The sequence below is a fragment of the Ambystoma mexicanum genome, chromosome 10 (assembly GCF_040938575.1).
Source record: "Ambystoma mexicanum isolate Mex_15411 chromosome 10, UKY_AmexF1_1, whole genome shotgun sequence".
NCBI lineage: Eukaryota > Metazoa > Chordata > Amphibia > Caudata > Ambystomatidae > Ambystoma > Ambystoma mexicanum.
The window spans coordinates 1,515,484,816-1,515,497,607 of NC_090932.1; the positions used below are offsets into that span (position 1 = coordinate 1,515,484,816).

The following is a 12,792-nucleotide window of genomic DNA, read 5'->3' on the forward strand; positions in this document are numbered from 1 at the left end:
ACCCTCAGCTGCTGCTCCAGCTGCCTCTAAGCCTCTCTGAGGTATTGACCCACAAGACCCCGGTGGGAGGCAGGATCTCCCAGCATCTGAACGAATGGCTGGGCATTACTTCAGATGTTTGGGCACTGGAAACGGTAGCCCAAGGTTATTGTCTTCCTTTTCAGAAAGACCTCAGGACCATCCACCGGGAGCCAACTCTGTCAAATTTCCAGATCTGCTCCTTGTGCAGGAAATGTTAACCCTGCCAGAAAAAGGTGCAATAAAACATGTACCTGTAGCACAGAGGAACAAGGGTTGGTACTCCCCTCATGTCCTCATTCCCAAGAAGGACAGAGGTTTGAGACCCATCTTACACTTAGGAAACTTGAACAAGTTCCTCAGGAAGGACAAGTTCAAGATGGTAACCCTTTCTTAGATCCTTCAGGCTCTCCATCTCCAAGATTAGTTGGCATCATTAGACCTTCAGGATGCTTACTTTCATGCGCCAATCCATCTCAAGCACAGAAAGTACCTGAGGTTCGCGATTGACAATTCTCATTTTCAGTTTTGAGTTCTGCCATTCGGGTTGATCTACGCCCCAAGGGTTTTCATCAAACTGATGGCGGCAGTGGCAGCAAGTCCCAGGAGAGGTGGAATTCACGTCTATTCCTACCTGGACGATTGGTTAATCAGGGCTCTTTCACCCGAACAGGCCCAGGAACATCTGATGATCACCTGCCACTTCCTACACAGACTGGGCTTCTCCCTCAATTACAAGAAGTCCCATATGATACCATTCCAAAGACTCCAGTGTATTGGAGCGGTCTTGGACACTTCCTCACGGAAAGCCTCGCCTCCCGAGGTGAGAGCTCAACGCTTTCTGCAGATGGTAACAAAATTACAAAATGCCCAGCTTCTACCGGCCTACGATTTTCTGAGGTTGCTAGGCCTCATGGCATCCTGCATTTTTCTGGTGCCGGGTTGTTAGGCAGAATCCTATGCAGTTCCCTTAGGGAGCACTACATAAAATTAGGACTACAGGTATATGCAATAAATCCCCTTTGGTATCCTTCTGTACCACAAAGATTTAGTTGGTAGCTGTGGCTAAGCAGTCAGACTTATCTCAAGAGGGAGATGAGCAGTATTCAGAGTTTACACAGTAGGACTACAGTACTAGGGTACAAGGAAACACTGACCACAACTTTGTATCAAAAAGAATATATATATTTATTTTACACACTCTTAATTCCACACACAAATCTCTATCATTAAAGCAAGTTAAAACAGTCAAGAAAAGTATACACAACTCCCTATTTAAATTGTAGGCAAGTTTGAGCAAGAGTGAAAACTGAGCAAAATAGCACAGTGTAAACCAAGCAGAAATGGCACTTTAACAATCTCTTTAGAGGGAGGGAAAGGACAGGTTATACAGGGTTAGACTCCTAAACACACCAGCAACACTTCCCAATCAGATTGTGAACAATTTAGGCAAGGTAGTACTTTGGCATAAGCAATACTTAGGTGAAAACCGAGCAAAATCACATTTGAACAATATATAAAGGGGAAGGAAAAGGTGGTTATAAGAGTTTAGGTGCACCAACACATTTCTTGATGAAAAGCAATCTAGAGAAGGCAGTTGTAACAGATTTAACCAGAGTCAATAGGCCTGTGCCAGAGTTAGTGGTACAAGGCAAAGTGCCCAGGATCAAACGGTTCTAGTAGCTGCAGGCAAGTCTTTGTTTAACGGTTGAAAAGGAAGGTGCAGAAGGTAAAAAGACAATGTTAGACGAAAGGGGCGGTCAGCCCAGAAGGTAAGTAAAGGATTTAAAACACCTTTAGCAGTACCCAATGAAACGGGAGGCCTGGCAGAACAATGTACCTTGAAAGTGGAAGAGGCTCCTGTGGTGACGGTAGTTCCTGGCAGTTCCTGCAGTTCGGGAGATCCAGCAGAGGAAGAGAGGCTCTTGTCGTGGAGGAAGGTTCGAGTTACTGCACTTACCAGGGATGAAGCCAGCCGCAGTGATGCCAAAACCGAATAAAAGGTATGCTCCTTTAAATTGCGGTCATGGTGGACGGGTGCCTGGCTATCCGGTCTCCGAGTGCTTGGAACTGGCGATTCGACCAAGGCAGGTCCGGAAAGCAATTGGCGAACTGGTTAGCCCCACCAGCTCAAGGGAAGAAGGCTCTTGCAGGTGAAGATCTTCTCTTGTCGTTGGAGAAAAAGTGGTGAGGATCTGCAGCAGGGCTTCACCGGTGGATCAGTCGTTGCAGATGTCTTCGGCTTCTCTCCTCTTCGGATTTCTCAGGTCCAGTGGTGACGTTTTGTCCTCCAGTCCTCAGAGCCCTGCTTTTATGCAGAAAACCCCCCATTCAAACAGCCTAGCTGTCACTCACACAGCAGGGTGGTTATCCTGGCGGGGTTACCTCCCAGCCTATCAGGGCAGAGTTCAACTTGGGTCGCTTAGGCAACCCTGTCCAGGGTGCCTATTACCCCTCCAACACATCCTGTCTACCCCAGACTCAGTGGCGCCGAAAGGAGGGCTTCTGTGCAGAAGCCCGCCAAAAGGATGAACAAAGGATCCCTGACCTGAGTCAAAATTACAGAGAAAGACACGAGAAAGAAATATTATTAAAGACCCAGCAAAAAAAAACACTGGAGTAAAGTTAATAATAAAATAACCCAGCGGTTTGTTAAAGGCTATCATAAAAAGTGGTACCCTCGAACAATGGGAAAATCCCATAGGAAAATATTTGCAGTTGAATATTAACAGTAGTAACCACTGCGACCAGCCAGAAACTTTGGAGAGAGGGACTGGACAGTACCCTCTCAAAAATGAACACCAGGGAAAAACTATTAACCCTTTTCAGTACTTCCATAGTAAGATGGGTTGTACTGGTTTTGTTCATAACTATTGACTAGCAAAGTAGTCAGTCCCACGGTATGGAGTCTATGTTTGGGGGTCACTATGACACCCCTGTGTTACTGCACTGAGGGTGCTGTGTAACACACATAAATAAGATTATACCTATGGAGTGAGAAAAACTCCATAGCCCATAAGCACATAAATAGCCTCAAGCACATGTCACCCATATGCCTAAGAGTGGGAAAAAGAGTCTCACTATTAGCAGGAGAAAAAAATAAACCCTTCAAATCCAGCAAAGCTGCTGGGGGACTCTATAGGTAAGGGAAATTAGCCTTATAAGAGAATTCTCCCTAACAAGGGTCCCGATTGACAATGAGGTCCCTTCAATGGGCCCTCAGAACTCAGTGGTCCCAGTTTTTGGGGAATATGTCAGATCTTGTGCAAGTTCCGAACAGAGTGGCTCAAGACCTTCTATGGTGGGCTTGCCAGGACAAAATTCTCAAGGGAGAATCTTTTTGGCAGCCATGGCCGGATATAATGGTAGTGACGGACGCCTCAATTACAGGGTGGGGAGCCCACACCAACAATCTGACAATCCGCGGTCGTTGGTCTCCATCGGAGTCCAAACTACACATCAACCTTTTGGAGCTGAGGGCAATCAGACTAGCGCTGAAGGCCTTTCTTCCCGCTGTACGGGGAAAGAATGTCCTGATAATGACGGACAACACAGTGGCCATGTACTACCTCAAGAAGAGAGGAGGTGTAGGGTCACTGCCACTGTGCAGAGAGGCAGTACAGCGCTGGTTCTGGGCAATACAAGAAGGAATCTCTCTATCAGCAGTTCACCTAGCCGGAGAGAAGAACACGGCGGTGGACGCTCTGAGCAGGCAAAGCTCAGTCTCCCATGAGTGGGAACTAGCTCAGGAAGTCCTTAAAGAGATCTAAGCCCTCTGGGGAACCCCTCAAGTTGATCTGTTTGCAACCGAGGTGAATCAGAAGTCCGAACAGAATTGCTCAAGGGAATTTCCTCTGAGAGGAGCTCTAGGGGACGCGTTCGTAGTGGACTGGGAATTTCCGCTCCTGTACGCATTTACTCCAGTCCCCGTCATTCCTCATGTGATCAGGAGGTTGAGGAAGTTGGGAAATCCATGATCCTAATTACTCCGGATTGGGCCAGGAGGATGTGGTACCCGTACCTTCTGGATATGTCCATCTGCCTTCAAATACTTCTTCCGAAAAGAGAGGATCTTCTCTCGCAAGAGGTATGTCGGGTTCTCCATTCAGAGGTCAAGACACTCAGCCTTCATGCATGGTTTGTGAGAGGCTGAGATATAAGGATTGGGACCTCCCGGATGATGTAATGGAGATTTTGCTTTCGGCTAGAAAGCCAGCAACAAAATCCTTGTACCGGTGTCGTTGGAATAAGTTCAGTAACTGGTGCAAGGATAAGAATGTGGATCTATTCCTATGTGGCACACCTATGGTACTTTCTTTCCTACTACATTTAGCCAATCTGGGACTTCAGATTGGTACAATAAAAGGATACCTAGCTGCGCTTTCTATTTGTTTGCGCTCCTCTGAAGAAGTATCTTATTTCAAGATTCCATTGATTGTACAATTTTTGAAGGGTCTCACTAACGTGTACCCCAGTCCCATTCCATGTGCCTGTGTGGGATTTAAATTTACTATTATAATTCCTTACATGAATTCCTTTCGAACCTTTGCATTCTTGCCCTATAAGACTTCTCACATTGAAAGCAGTCCTACTAGTGGCTATTACCTCAGCCCACAGGGTGAGTGAGTTGCAGGCTCTCTCTTGTAAGCCTCCTCACACCAGTTTCCATAAAGATAAAGTTCCACTTAAAGTCAAACCTTCATTCCTACCCAAGGTAGTCTCTGACTTTCATTTGTCTCAAAAAATCACATTGCCATCTTTCTATCCTCCCCCTCATGCAGGTAAAGAGGAAGAAAGGCTTCACAGGCTGGACCCAAAAGGGGCTCTCAGCTTTTATATTTCTAGACTTGCAAAATTTCGACAAAGTGACCAACTTTTCATTGGTTATATCAGCCACAAATTGGGCTTGGCAGTAACTAAACAAACCTTATCGCAATGGATAATTATGGTAATTGCTGATTGTTACCAATTGGTGGGTAAAGAAGCTCTAGAGGGGCTAAGAGCTCACTCCTCTCGGGGCATGACAACTTCGACAGCTCTTCAAAGGGGTGTCCTGGTGCAAGACATCTGTGCTGCACCACCTGGTTGTCTATGCATACTTTTGTGAAACACTATTGTTTAGATTCCACGTCATCCCAAGGAGGGCTGTTTGCCAAGACCTTTCTTCATACGGTCCATGATTAGGGGTAATTGATACTCCCTCCTCCAAATTATTACTGCTTTGGGAGTCTATCAAAAATGAGGAATACATGGGAGGACACAATCCATTCGAAGAACATGTTACTTACCACCTGTAACGTTCTTTTGACTCGATGTTCCCATCGCGTATTCCTCATCGACCCTCCCAGCCTACCCCAACGTACAATTTACGTGATTTACACTTTGTGTTCCTTGAGAGCTTGCGGTCTGGGGTGTGCCTACTCAACTACTCATTTGGGGATATCCAAAAAACAGAACTGAAGCCAACGGGCGCAACTCGAGCTATTTATACCTTGGATGACGTGGACGCACTACGGCAGCCCTCGAGGGACATCGATGCCCTCTGGTGTGGAATTTCTTTTCCGAAGCAGCAAAGCTGATGATACACATCAAAGATGAGGAATACGTGGGAAGAACATCCAGTCAAAAGAATGTTACAGTTGGTAAGTAACTTGTTCTTCGCCCCCTTCTTCCTCTCCTCGTACTACTCCTTTTACTTCTTCCATACTACCCTACAACTCTCCATTTGCATCTTCTCTTTCTCCATCCCTGCCACTTCCTCTGCTCCTCTCGTGTACTCTCCAACTCACTCCGACCATCCCTAACTTCTGATACCCACAATACATACTGCTGATTACATAATTGTTTAGTGAGTTTCAACAGGGACTTGGACTCAGTTGTGCTCTTGGATTGGCTCTATGTTACTGGGACCACTGATCTCCCATCCTTTTGTGTAGTGCGGCCTGCGGCCCGAGTCTTCAATAAGGCCAGCCTCCTTGTTAAAATGATTCACTCCTTTTCCATGGAGGGAGATGCACCAGGGTGGCGTGTGCTCCTGTGTGAGAGCAGGTGAATTGTAGCCATCATTGGATGAAGATTTGCAGGTCCCCTCTTCAGGTCAGCAAGCCACGGCACTAGAGTGCGTGCCCATTAGAGGTTTCTTTGTTCAAATCTTTTACTGATGTTAACTATCTGTGACTCGTGTCCATGGGAGCGAATTGAGGAGGAGATGCCTCCTGCGATTCAATTTGCCAGTGCACAGTCCTTAGCACACACTATTTCCTTTCTCAGTAGTTTAACAGTTGCTGGCTGGAGGTCCCTCATACATTAAAGGGCTCACTACCACTACAGGGGCTTCTTGAGTATGGGGATGGATGACGCTGAGCTGGGGAAGTAGAGTATGAAGACTAGGAAAAGCTAGGGATGGAATGGACTATATGGGAAATCCACCATGTTCCTCCTCAGTGGCCTGCTTCACAGAGCGGGTTGTGGACCCCGGTCCGATCTTCCTAGCATAAAGAATGGGACCTTGTCGCACCACCCAAAAAACACAAAAAGAATGTGCTTACTTAATCACAAGATACATTAGTACTTAATTTGAGGACTGAAACTACTATGGCAAACATCCAATTGCGCGAACTGTCTTTAAAACAGAAGTAATAAGATTAATAAATGACTTAACAGTAATTGATTGGCCTAAGCTTGACTACAACTACATACTCTTTACTATAACCCTTGTTTGGTTTATCTGACTTTCATGCTATGCTATTTTAAAAAGTGTTTACATTTTTATGCTTTGCAAATAAAAGAAATTAATTGAAATGAATGTGTCTTCCACCAATATATTAAATGTGTTCATTGAATATTTGTAGTAATTGATTTTTACTTTTTCTTTTCCATGAAATAGGCTTGGTTTAGTTACAAGAAATTACACACTGAATCCGAAAGCCATGAGTGTTATTGAACTGTACGGTATTCTAGATCCAGCCACACGAGATTGGACTGATGGTGTCCTGTCCAACATTTTTAGAGAAATCAACAAGCCTACGGACAAAAAAGAGAGGAGGTAACAATATAATGTTTCTAACAGGTTTTTAAATCACTGCCATGACCCTGCCCTACAACCTCTAATTAAGTTTAATAATATCGTGGTCACCTCACTAAAGTTTCTAGGAGAGTGATTTCTGCACCATGCGATCCATCATCAGAGTAAAATAGTTTAAGTTCTAATGGGCACACCAGTGGCAGCCTTTGTCCATATGTATATGGTGCAAACAGGCACATCAGGTGATGGCCTCCTCTACCTCCAGCGACACCAAAGCAGACTTGTGTGTGTGTGTGTGTGTGTGTGTTTTTTTTAAAAAAACATTCATTATTGAAAACAGGAAGAAACAACCAGCTCTGAAAAGTAAAACAAAACTGAAATCATAATCTTAAAAGATTAGGGGCCCCAGTATCAAAAAGGTCATGCCAAAAAACCTGTTGGGGGTACGGCGCTACTACCGGGGTGGCCTATTCTACCAGGCACTTGGAGCCAATGTCACTTGGCACAGGCTCTTGCTGGCGTGCCCCATGCCAATTTAGCTGTGCCAGTGAACCATAGGCATCAAATGCCAAATTGGTATATGGATCTGGCACTAGAAAGTGGTAATCCACCCAATTTTAGACCTGTGTGTCTCGCTGAGCCGTACTGCTTTTTTCATTTTTCAGCAACCAGGGAAATGGGCATTAGGTAGCAGTGACGAGAGAGCAAAAGCAATCCGTATACATAATTGTACTCTGTGCAGTCATGGGTTATAGAAGCACCGGATGCTCAGCCAGTATATTTGCATTCATTGTTGCAACAGTCTCCTATTGCATATTCTTGGTGCCCCCCTCCAGACCTCCACAGCCCCCAGGCCCCGGCCACGGCCGCCATTGCCTGGATTTCTGTCTTCCACTTATGAACAAATCCAACTAAACTTTGCGTGCTTCCCCATCCTGCCCTTCCCACCCCAAGTCCTCATCCCACCCAATACCCAGCCTGGACCCCGCCTTGTCTGCCCCTCAAGTCTTCCCCCCCTTACCCCTCGCTGTTCTCAGTATGACATGTCATCCTGTGGTGCAAACATCATTTGAACGAATGTGTTCCATGCCGCAACATCCTTACTACCCTCTTTGTCCCTGTATACTGCTCTATGCTACACCATTTTCTCAGTTTACGCCTGTTAGGCAGAAACCTGTGCAGTTCCCTCTGGGACCACTGCAAAAGATTTAAGACTACGGGTGTTTGGCAGTAAACCCACTTGGTAGCAGTCTGTACCACACAGATATACTTGGTAGCTGTGGCTAAGCAGTCAGACTTCCCTCAAGAAGAGTTAGGCAGTATACAGAGTATTCACAATAGGTCAAAAGAACACAGTAGAACAAGCAAACACTGACCAAAGCTTGGTGTAAAAGAGATATAATTATTTATTTAAAACCACATCTAATAAAACACACAGGCACTAATATTAAGCAGTTAAAAAACACGGTTACTAAAAGATATACACTCCCTTAAAAGAATATTAGACAAGTCTTAAGTAAAGCCCCACTTATTTTCAGACAGCGGTGAGTGCTTAACGCAGATGGCACTCTAATAATTCGGTTTAAAAGGGAGAGAAAGGCAGAGCATAAATTGAAACAGATCCCAACACTTTCAAAAGAACACAGCAAGAGAGGAAGGCAGAGTCAAACCGTGAAGTTAGAGTTCAGAAAGTCAGATCCACTTTAAGAGGATCAGAACGAAATGTGTCCAAGGTCACACGGTTGAAAAGTCTCAAAGGTTCAGAAAGAGTTGGCACTCTAACAATCTCTTTAGAGGGAGGGAAAGGACAAGTTATATAGGGTTAGACTCCTAAACACACCAGCAACACTTCCCAATCAGATTGTGAACAATTTAGGCAAGGTAGTACTTTGGCATAAGCAATACTTAGGTGAAAATCGAGCAAAATCACATTTGAACAATATATAAAGGGGAAGGAAAAGGTGGTTATAAGAGTTTAGGTGCACCAACACATTTCTTGATGAAAAGCAATCTAGAGAAGGCAGTTGTAACAGATTTAACCAGAATCAATAGGCCTGTGCCAGAGTTAGTGGTACAAGGCAAAGTGCCCAGGATCAAACGGTTCTAGTAGCTGCAGGCAAGTCTTTGTTTAACGGTTGAAAAGGAAGGTGCAGAAGGTAAAAAGACAATGTTAGACGAAAGGGGCGGTCAGCCCAGAAGGTAAGTAAAGGATTTAAAACACCTCTATCAGTACCCAATGAAATGGGAGGCCTGGCGGAACAATGTACCTTGAAAGTGGAAGAGGCTCCTGTGGTGACGGTAGTTCCTGGCAGTTCCTGCAGTTCGGGAGATCCAGCAGAGGAAGAGAGGCTCTTGTCGTGGAGGAAGGTTCGAGTTACTGCACTTGCCAGGGATGAAGCCAGCCGCAGTGATGCCAAAACCGAATAAAAGGTACGCTCCTTTAAATTGCGGTCGTGGTGGACGGGTGCCTGGCTATCCGGTCTCCGAGTGCTTGGAACTGGCGATTCGACCAAGGCAGGTCCGGAAAGCAATTGGCGAACTGGTTAGCCCCACCAGCTCAAGGGAAGAAGGCTCTTGCAGGTGAAGATCTTCTCTTGTCGTTGGAGAAAAAGTGGTGAGGATCTGCAGCAGGGCTTCACCGGTGGATCAGTCGTTGCAGATGTCTTCGGCTTCTCTCCTCTTTGGATTTCTCAGGTCCAGTGGTGACGTTTTGTCCTCCAGTCCTCAGAGCCCTGCTTTTATGCAGAAAAACCCATTCAAACAGCCTAGCTGTCACTCACACAGCAGGGTGGTTATCCTGGCGGGGTTAGCTCCCAGCCTATCAGGGCAGTGTTCAACTTGGGTCGCTTAGGCAACCCTGTCCAGGGTGCCTATTACCCCTCCAACACATCCTGTCTACCCCAGACTCAGTGGCGCCGAAAGGAGGGCTTCTGTGCAGAAGCCCGCCAAAAGGATGAACAAAGGATCCCTGACCTGAGTCAAAGTTACAGAGAAAGACACTAGAAAGAAATATTATTAAAGACCCAGCAAAAAAAAACACCGGAGTAAAGTTAATAATAAAATAACCCAGCGGTTTGTTAAAGGCTATCATAAAAAGTGGTACCCTCGAACAATGGGAAAATCCCATAGGAAAATATTCGCAGTTGAATATTAACGGTAGTAACCACTGCCACCAGCCAGAAACTTTGGAGAGAGGGACTGGACAGTACCCTCTCAAAAATGAACACCAGGGAAAAACTATTAACCCTTTTCAGTACTTCCATAGTAAGATGGGTTGTACTGGTTTTGTTCATAACTATTGACTAGCAAAGTAGTCAGTCCCAGGGTATGGAGTCTATGTTTGGGGGTCACTATGACACCCCTGTGTTACTGCACTGAGGGTGCTGTGTAACACACATAAATAAGATTATACCTATGGAGTGAGAAAAACTCCATAGCCCATAAGCACATAAATAGCCTCAAGCACATGTCACCCATATGCCTAAGAGTGGGAAAAAGAGTCTCACTATTAGCAGGAGAAAAAAATAGATCCTTCAAATCCAGCAAAGCTGCTGGGGGACTCTATAGGTAAGGGAAATTAGCCTTATAAGAGAATTCTCCCTAACAAGGGTCCCGATTGACAATGAGGTCCCTTCAATGGGCCCTCAGAACTCAGTGGTCCCAGTTTTTGGGGAATATGTCAGATCTTGTGCAAGTTCCGAACAGATGGGCTTGCCAGGATAAAATTCTCAAGGGAGAATCTTTTTGGCAGCCATGGCCGGGTATAACGGTAGTGACGGACGCCTCAATCACTGGGTGGGGAGCCCACACCAACAATCTGACAATCCGCGGTCGTTGGTCTCCATCGGAGTCCAAACTACACATCAACCTTTTGGAGCTGCCAAAAGAAAGGGACCAGTTAGATGGTCAAGGCGGCCAGCCCAGTCCAGAAGCTTAAGGGATTATTATTACCTTGTAGCAATCTTTAGAAAGGGAGGCCTGCCGGACACGGTACCTTAAAGTGGTGAGAATACTCCAGCGGGGGCAGTTGTTCCTGGAGCGGATGCAAGTCGGTGCTTCGTCCGGGGGAAGAGAGGATCTCGTCGGGTAGGAAGGCAGTAGTCCGTTGCACTGCCAGGGAAGAAACCAGCCGCGGAGTTATCAGTTAAAAGGAGCGGTCCTTATATTTGCGGTCCAGTGGTAAGTGGCTATCCGGCTGCCGGTGTGCTTGGCACGGGCAATTCGACCACAAGGCGTCTTGGGATGCGAGAAAAAGAAAGTAGACTGGTTGTGCCCACCAGTCAGAGGAAGAAGACTCTCCAGCCGGGAGATCTTCTCTGTCGTCGGGAAGTGGTGAGTCGGTTCCGCAGGGCTCCACCGGTGGTGTCGTCGTAGCAGGTCGGCTCAGCTTCTCCCTCGTCGGATTCTCAGGTCCTGTGGCGATTTCTAAAGTTCCAGTCCCAAAAGCCCTGCTTTTATGCAGCACACCCCCATTCACTCAGCCTAGCTGTCACTCAAACATGCTAAGTGGTGAGCCGGCCAGCTCACCACTTGGGCCAATCACACAAGAGTGCGACTTGAGTTACCAAGGTAACTCAGTCCAGGTTGCCTAAACCCCCTCCCACACCCCCTGTGGTACCCAGACAGAGTGGCACCACTTTTGGAGGCTTCTGTGGAGAAGCCTGCCAAAAAAGTGGAACAAAGGGCTCGACTTGGGTTGGAGTCACAGAAGAGAACACAACGCCATTTTAGAATCGAGTCCTGGCAAAAAATACCAACCGGCGAATTAATATTAAATAAATAAACCGGCAGTATGTTCGAGGCTATGAGAATTAAATAATTAAAGTTGGTAGCCTCGAACAATGGGAAAATCTAATAGAGATATATTCGCGGTCGAATATAAAAAGTAGTATCCACTGCCACCAGCCAAAACTCGATCAGGGGGGACGGAGACGTGCCCCCTCGACTAACAGACCCCGGGGCAATCGAATTGCCCCGACCAGTACGTCCACAATATGATGGTTTGTACTGGTTTCTGTTCATAATTTGGGGCTAGTAAAGCCAATGGTGACTTTACATGCGCTGGGAGACAGTAGTCAGTCCCAGGGTATGGAGTCTATGGTGGGGTGTCACTATGACACCCCTGTGTCACTGCACGGAGGGTGCTGTGTAACACACATAGTAAAAATACATGAGACCTTATGGAGTAAAGGACCCCATAGCCCAAAAAACACATTACCAGTCAAAGGAACACCACAAATCATGTCCAAGAGTGGGAGAAAAATAGTCTCACTCTTGGCAGGAGAAAAAAACAAACTCCAGAAATCCAGCAAAGCTGCTGGGGGACTCACTAGGTTAGGAAATTCAGCCTAAACAGAGAATTCTCCCTAACACCGCCCACTTCTTTAAGTCCCCCTACTATGCCTCTATTCGGGGGCCTTCCACTGACTGCCACGCTAGTGCAATACTATGTTTGGCCAGGACGCAATTAGGTCCTTCATCTTGGCTAGGTGTGCTTCTGTAATCCGTCTGGGGAAGAGTCCCAGCAGGCATGCCTCCAGCAGCCCCTCATGCATATTGATCCTGCCCCTTATGACCCTTTCTATGTCTTGCCAAAAGGACCTGTGTCGCTTGCACATCTAGGACATCTCTGCTCGCCCGCACCAGGGAACTGCAACATGGTTTGTGGGGTCATATACTCCCAGTGTGTAACCTGCAGTTGCGCCTGCTTGCATCTGGCGTTCCTGGATACCTTTCTCGTATATATCAGT

At 46.3% G+C, this 12,792-nt stretch overlaps 1 protein-coding gene across 1 annotated transcript in view; it reads left to right on the top strand.

The window, feature by feature from the left end:
• The window catches only part of DNAH10 (dynein axonemal heavy chain 10), a 2,725,177-nt gene that overhangs the window by 1,545,272 nt on the left and 1,167,113 nt on the right, over nucleotides 1-12,792 (top strand). The window contains exon 39 of the mRNA XM_069619694.1: nucleotides 6,905-7,063. Coding sequence (XP_069475795.1) covers nucleotides 6,905-7,063 — 159 coding nt within the window. The remainder of the gene's footprint in view (nucleotides 1-6,904; nucleotides 7,064-12,792) is intronic.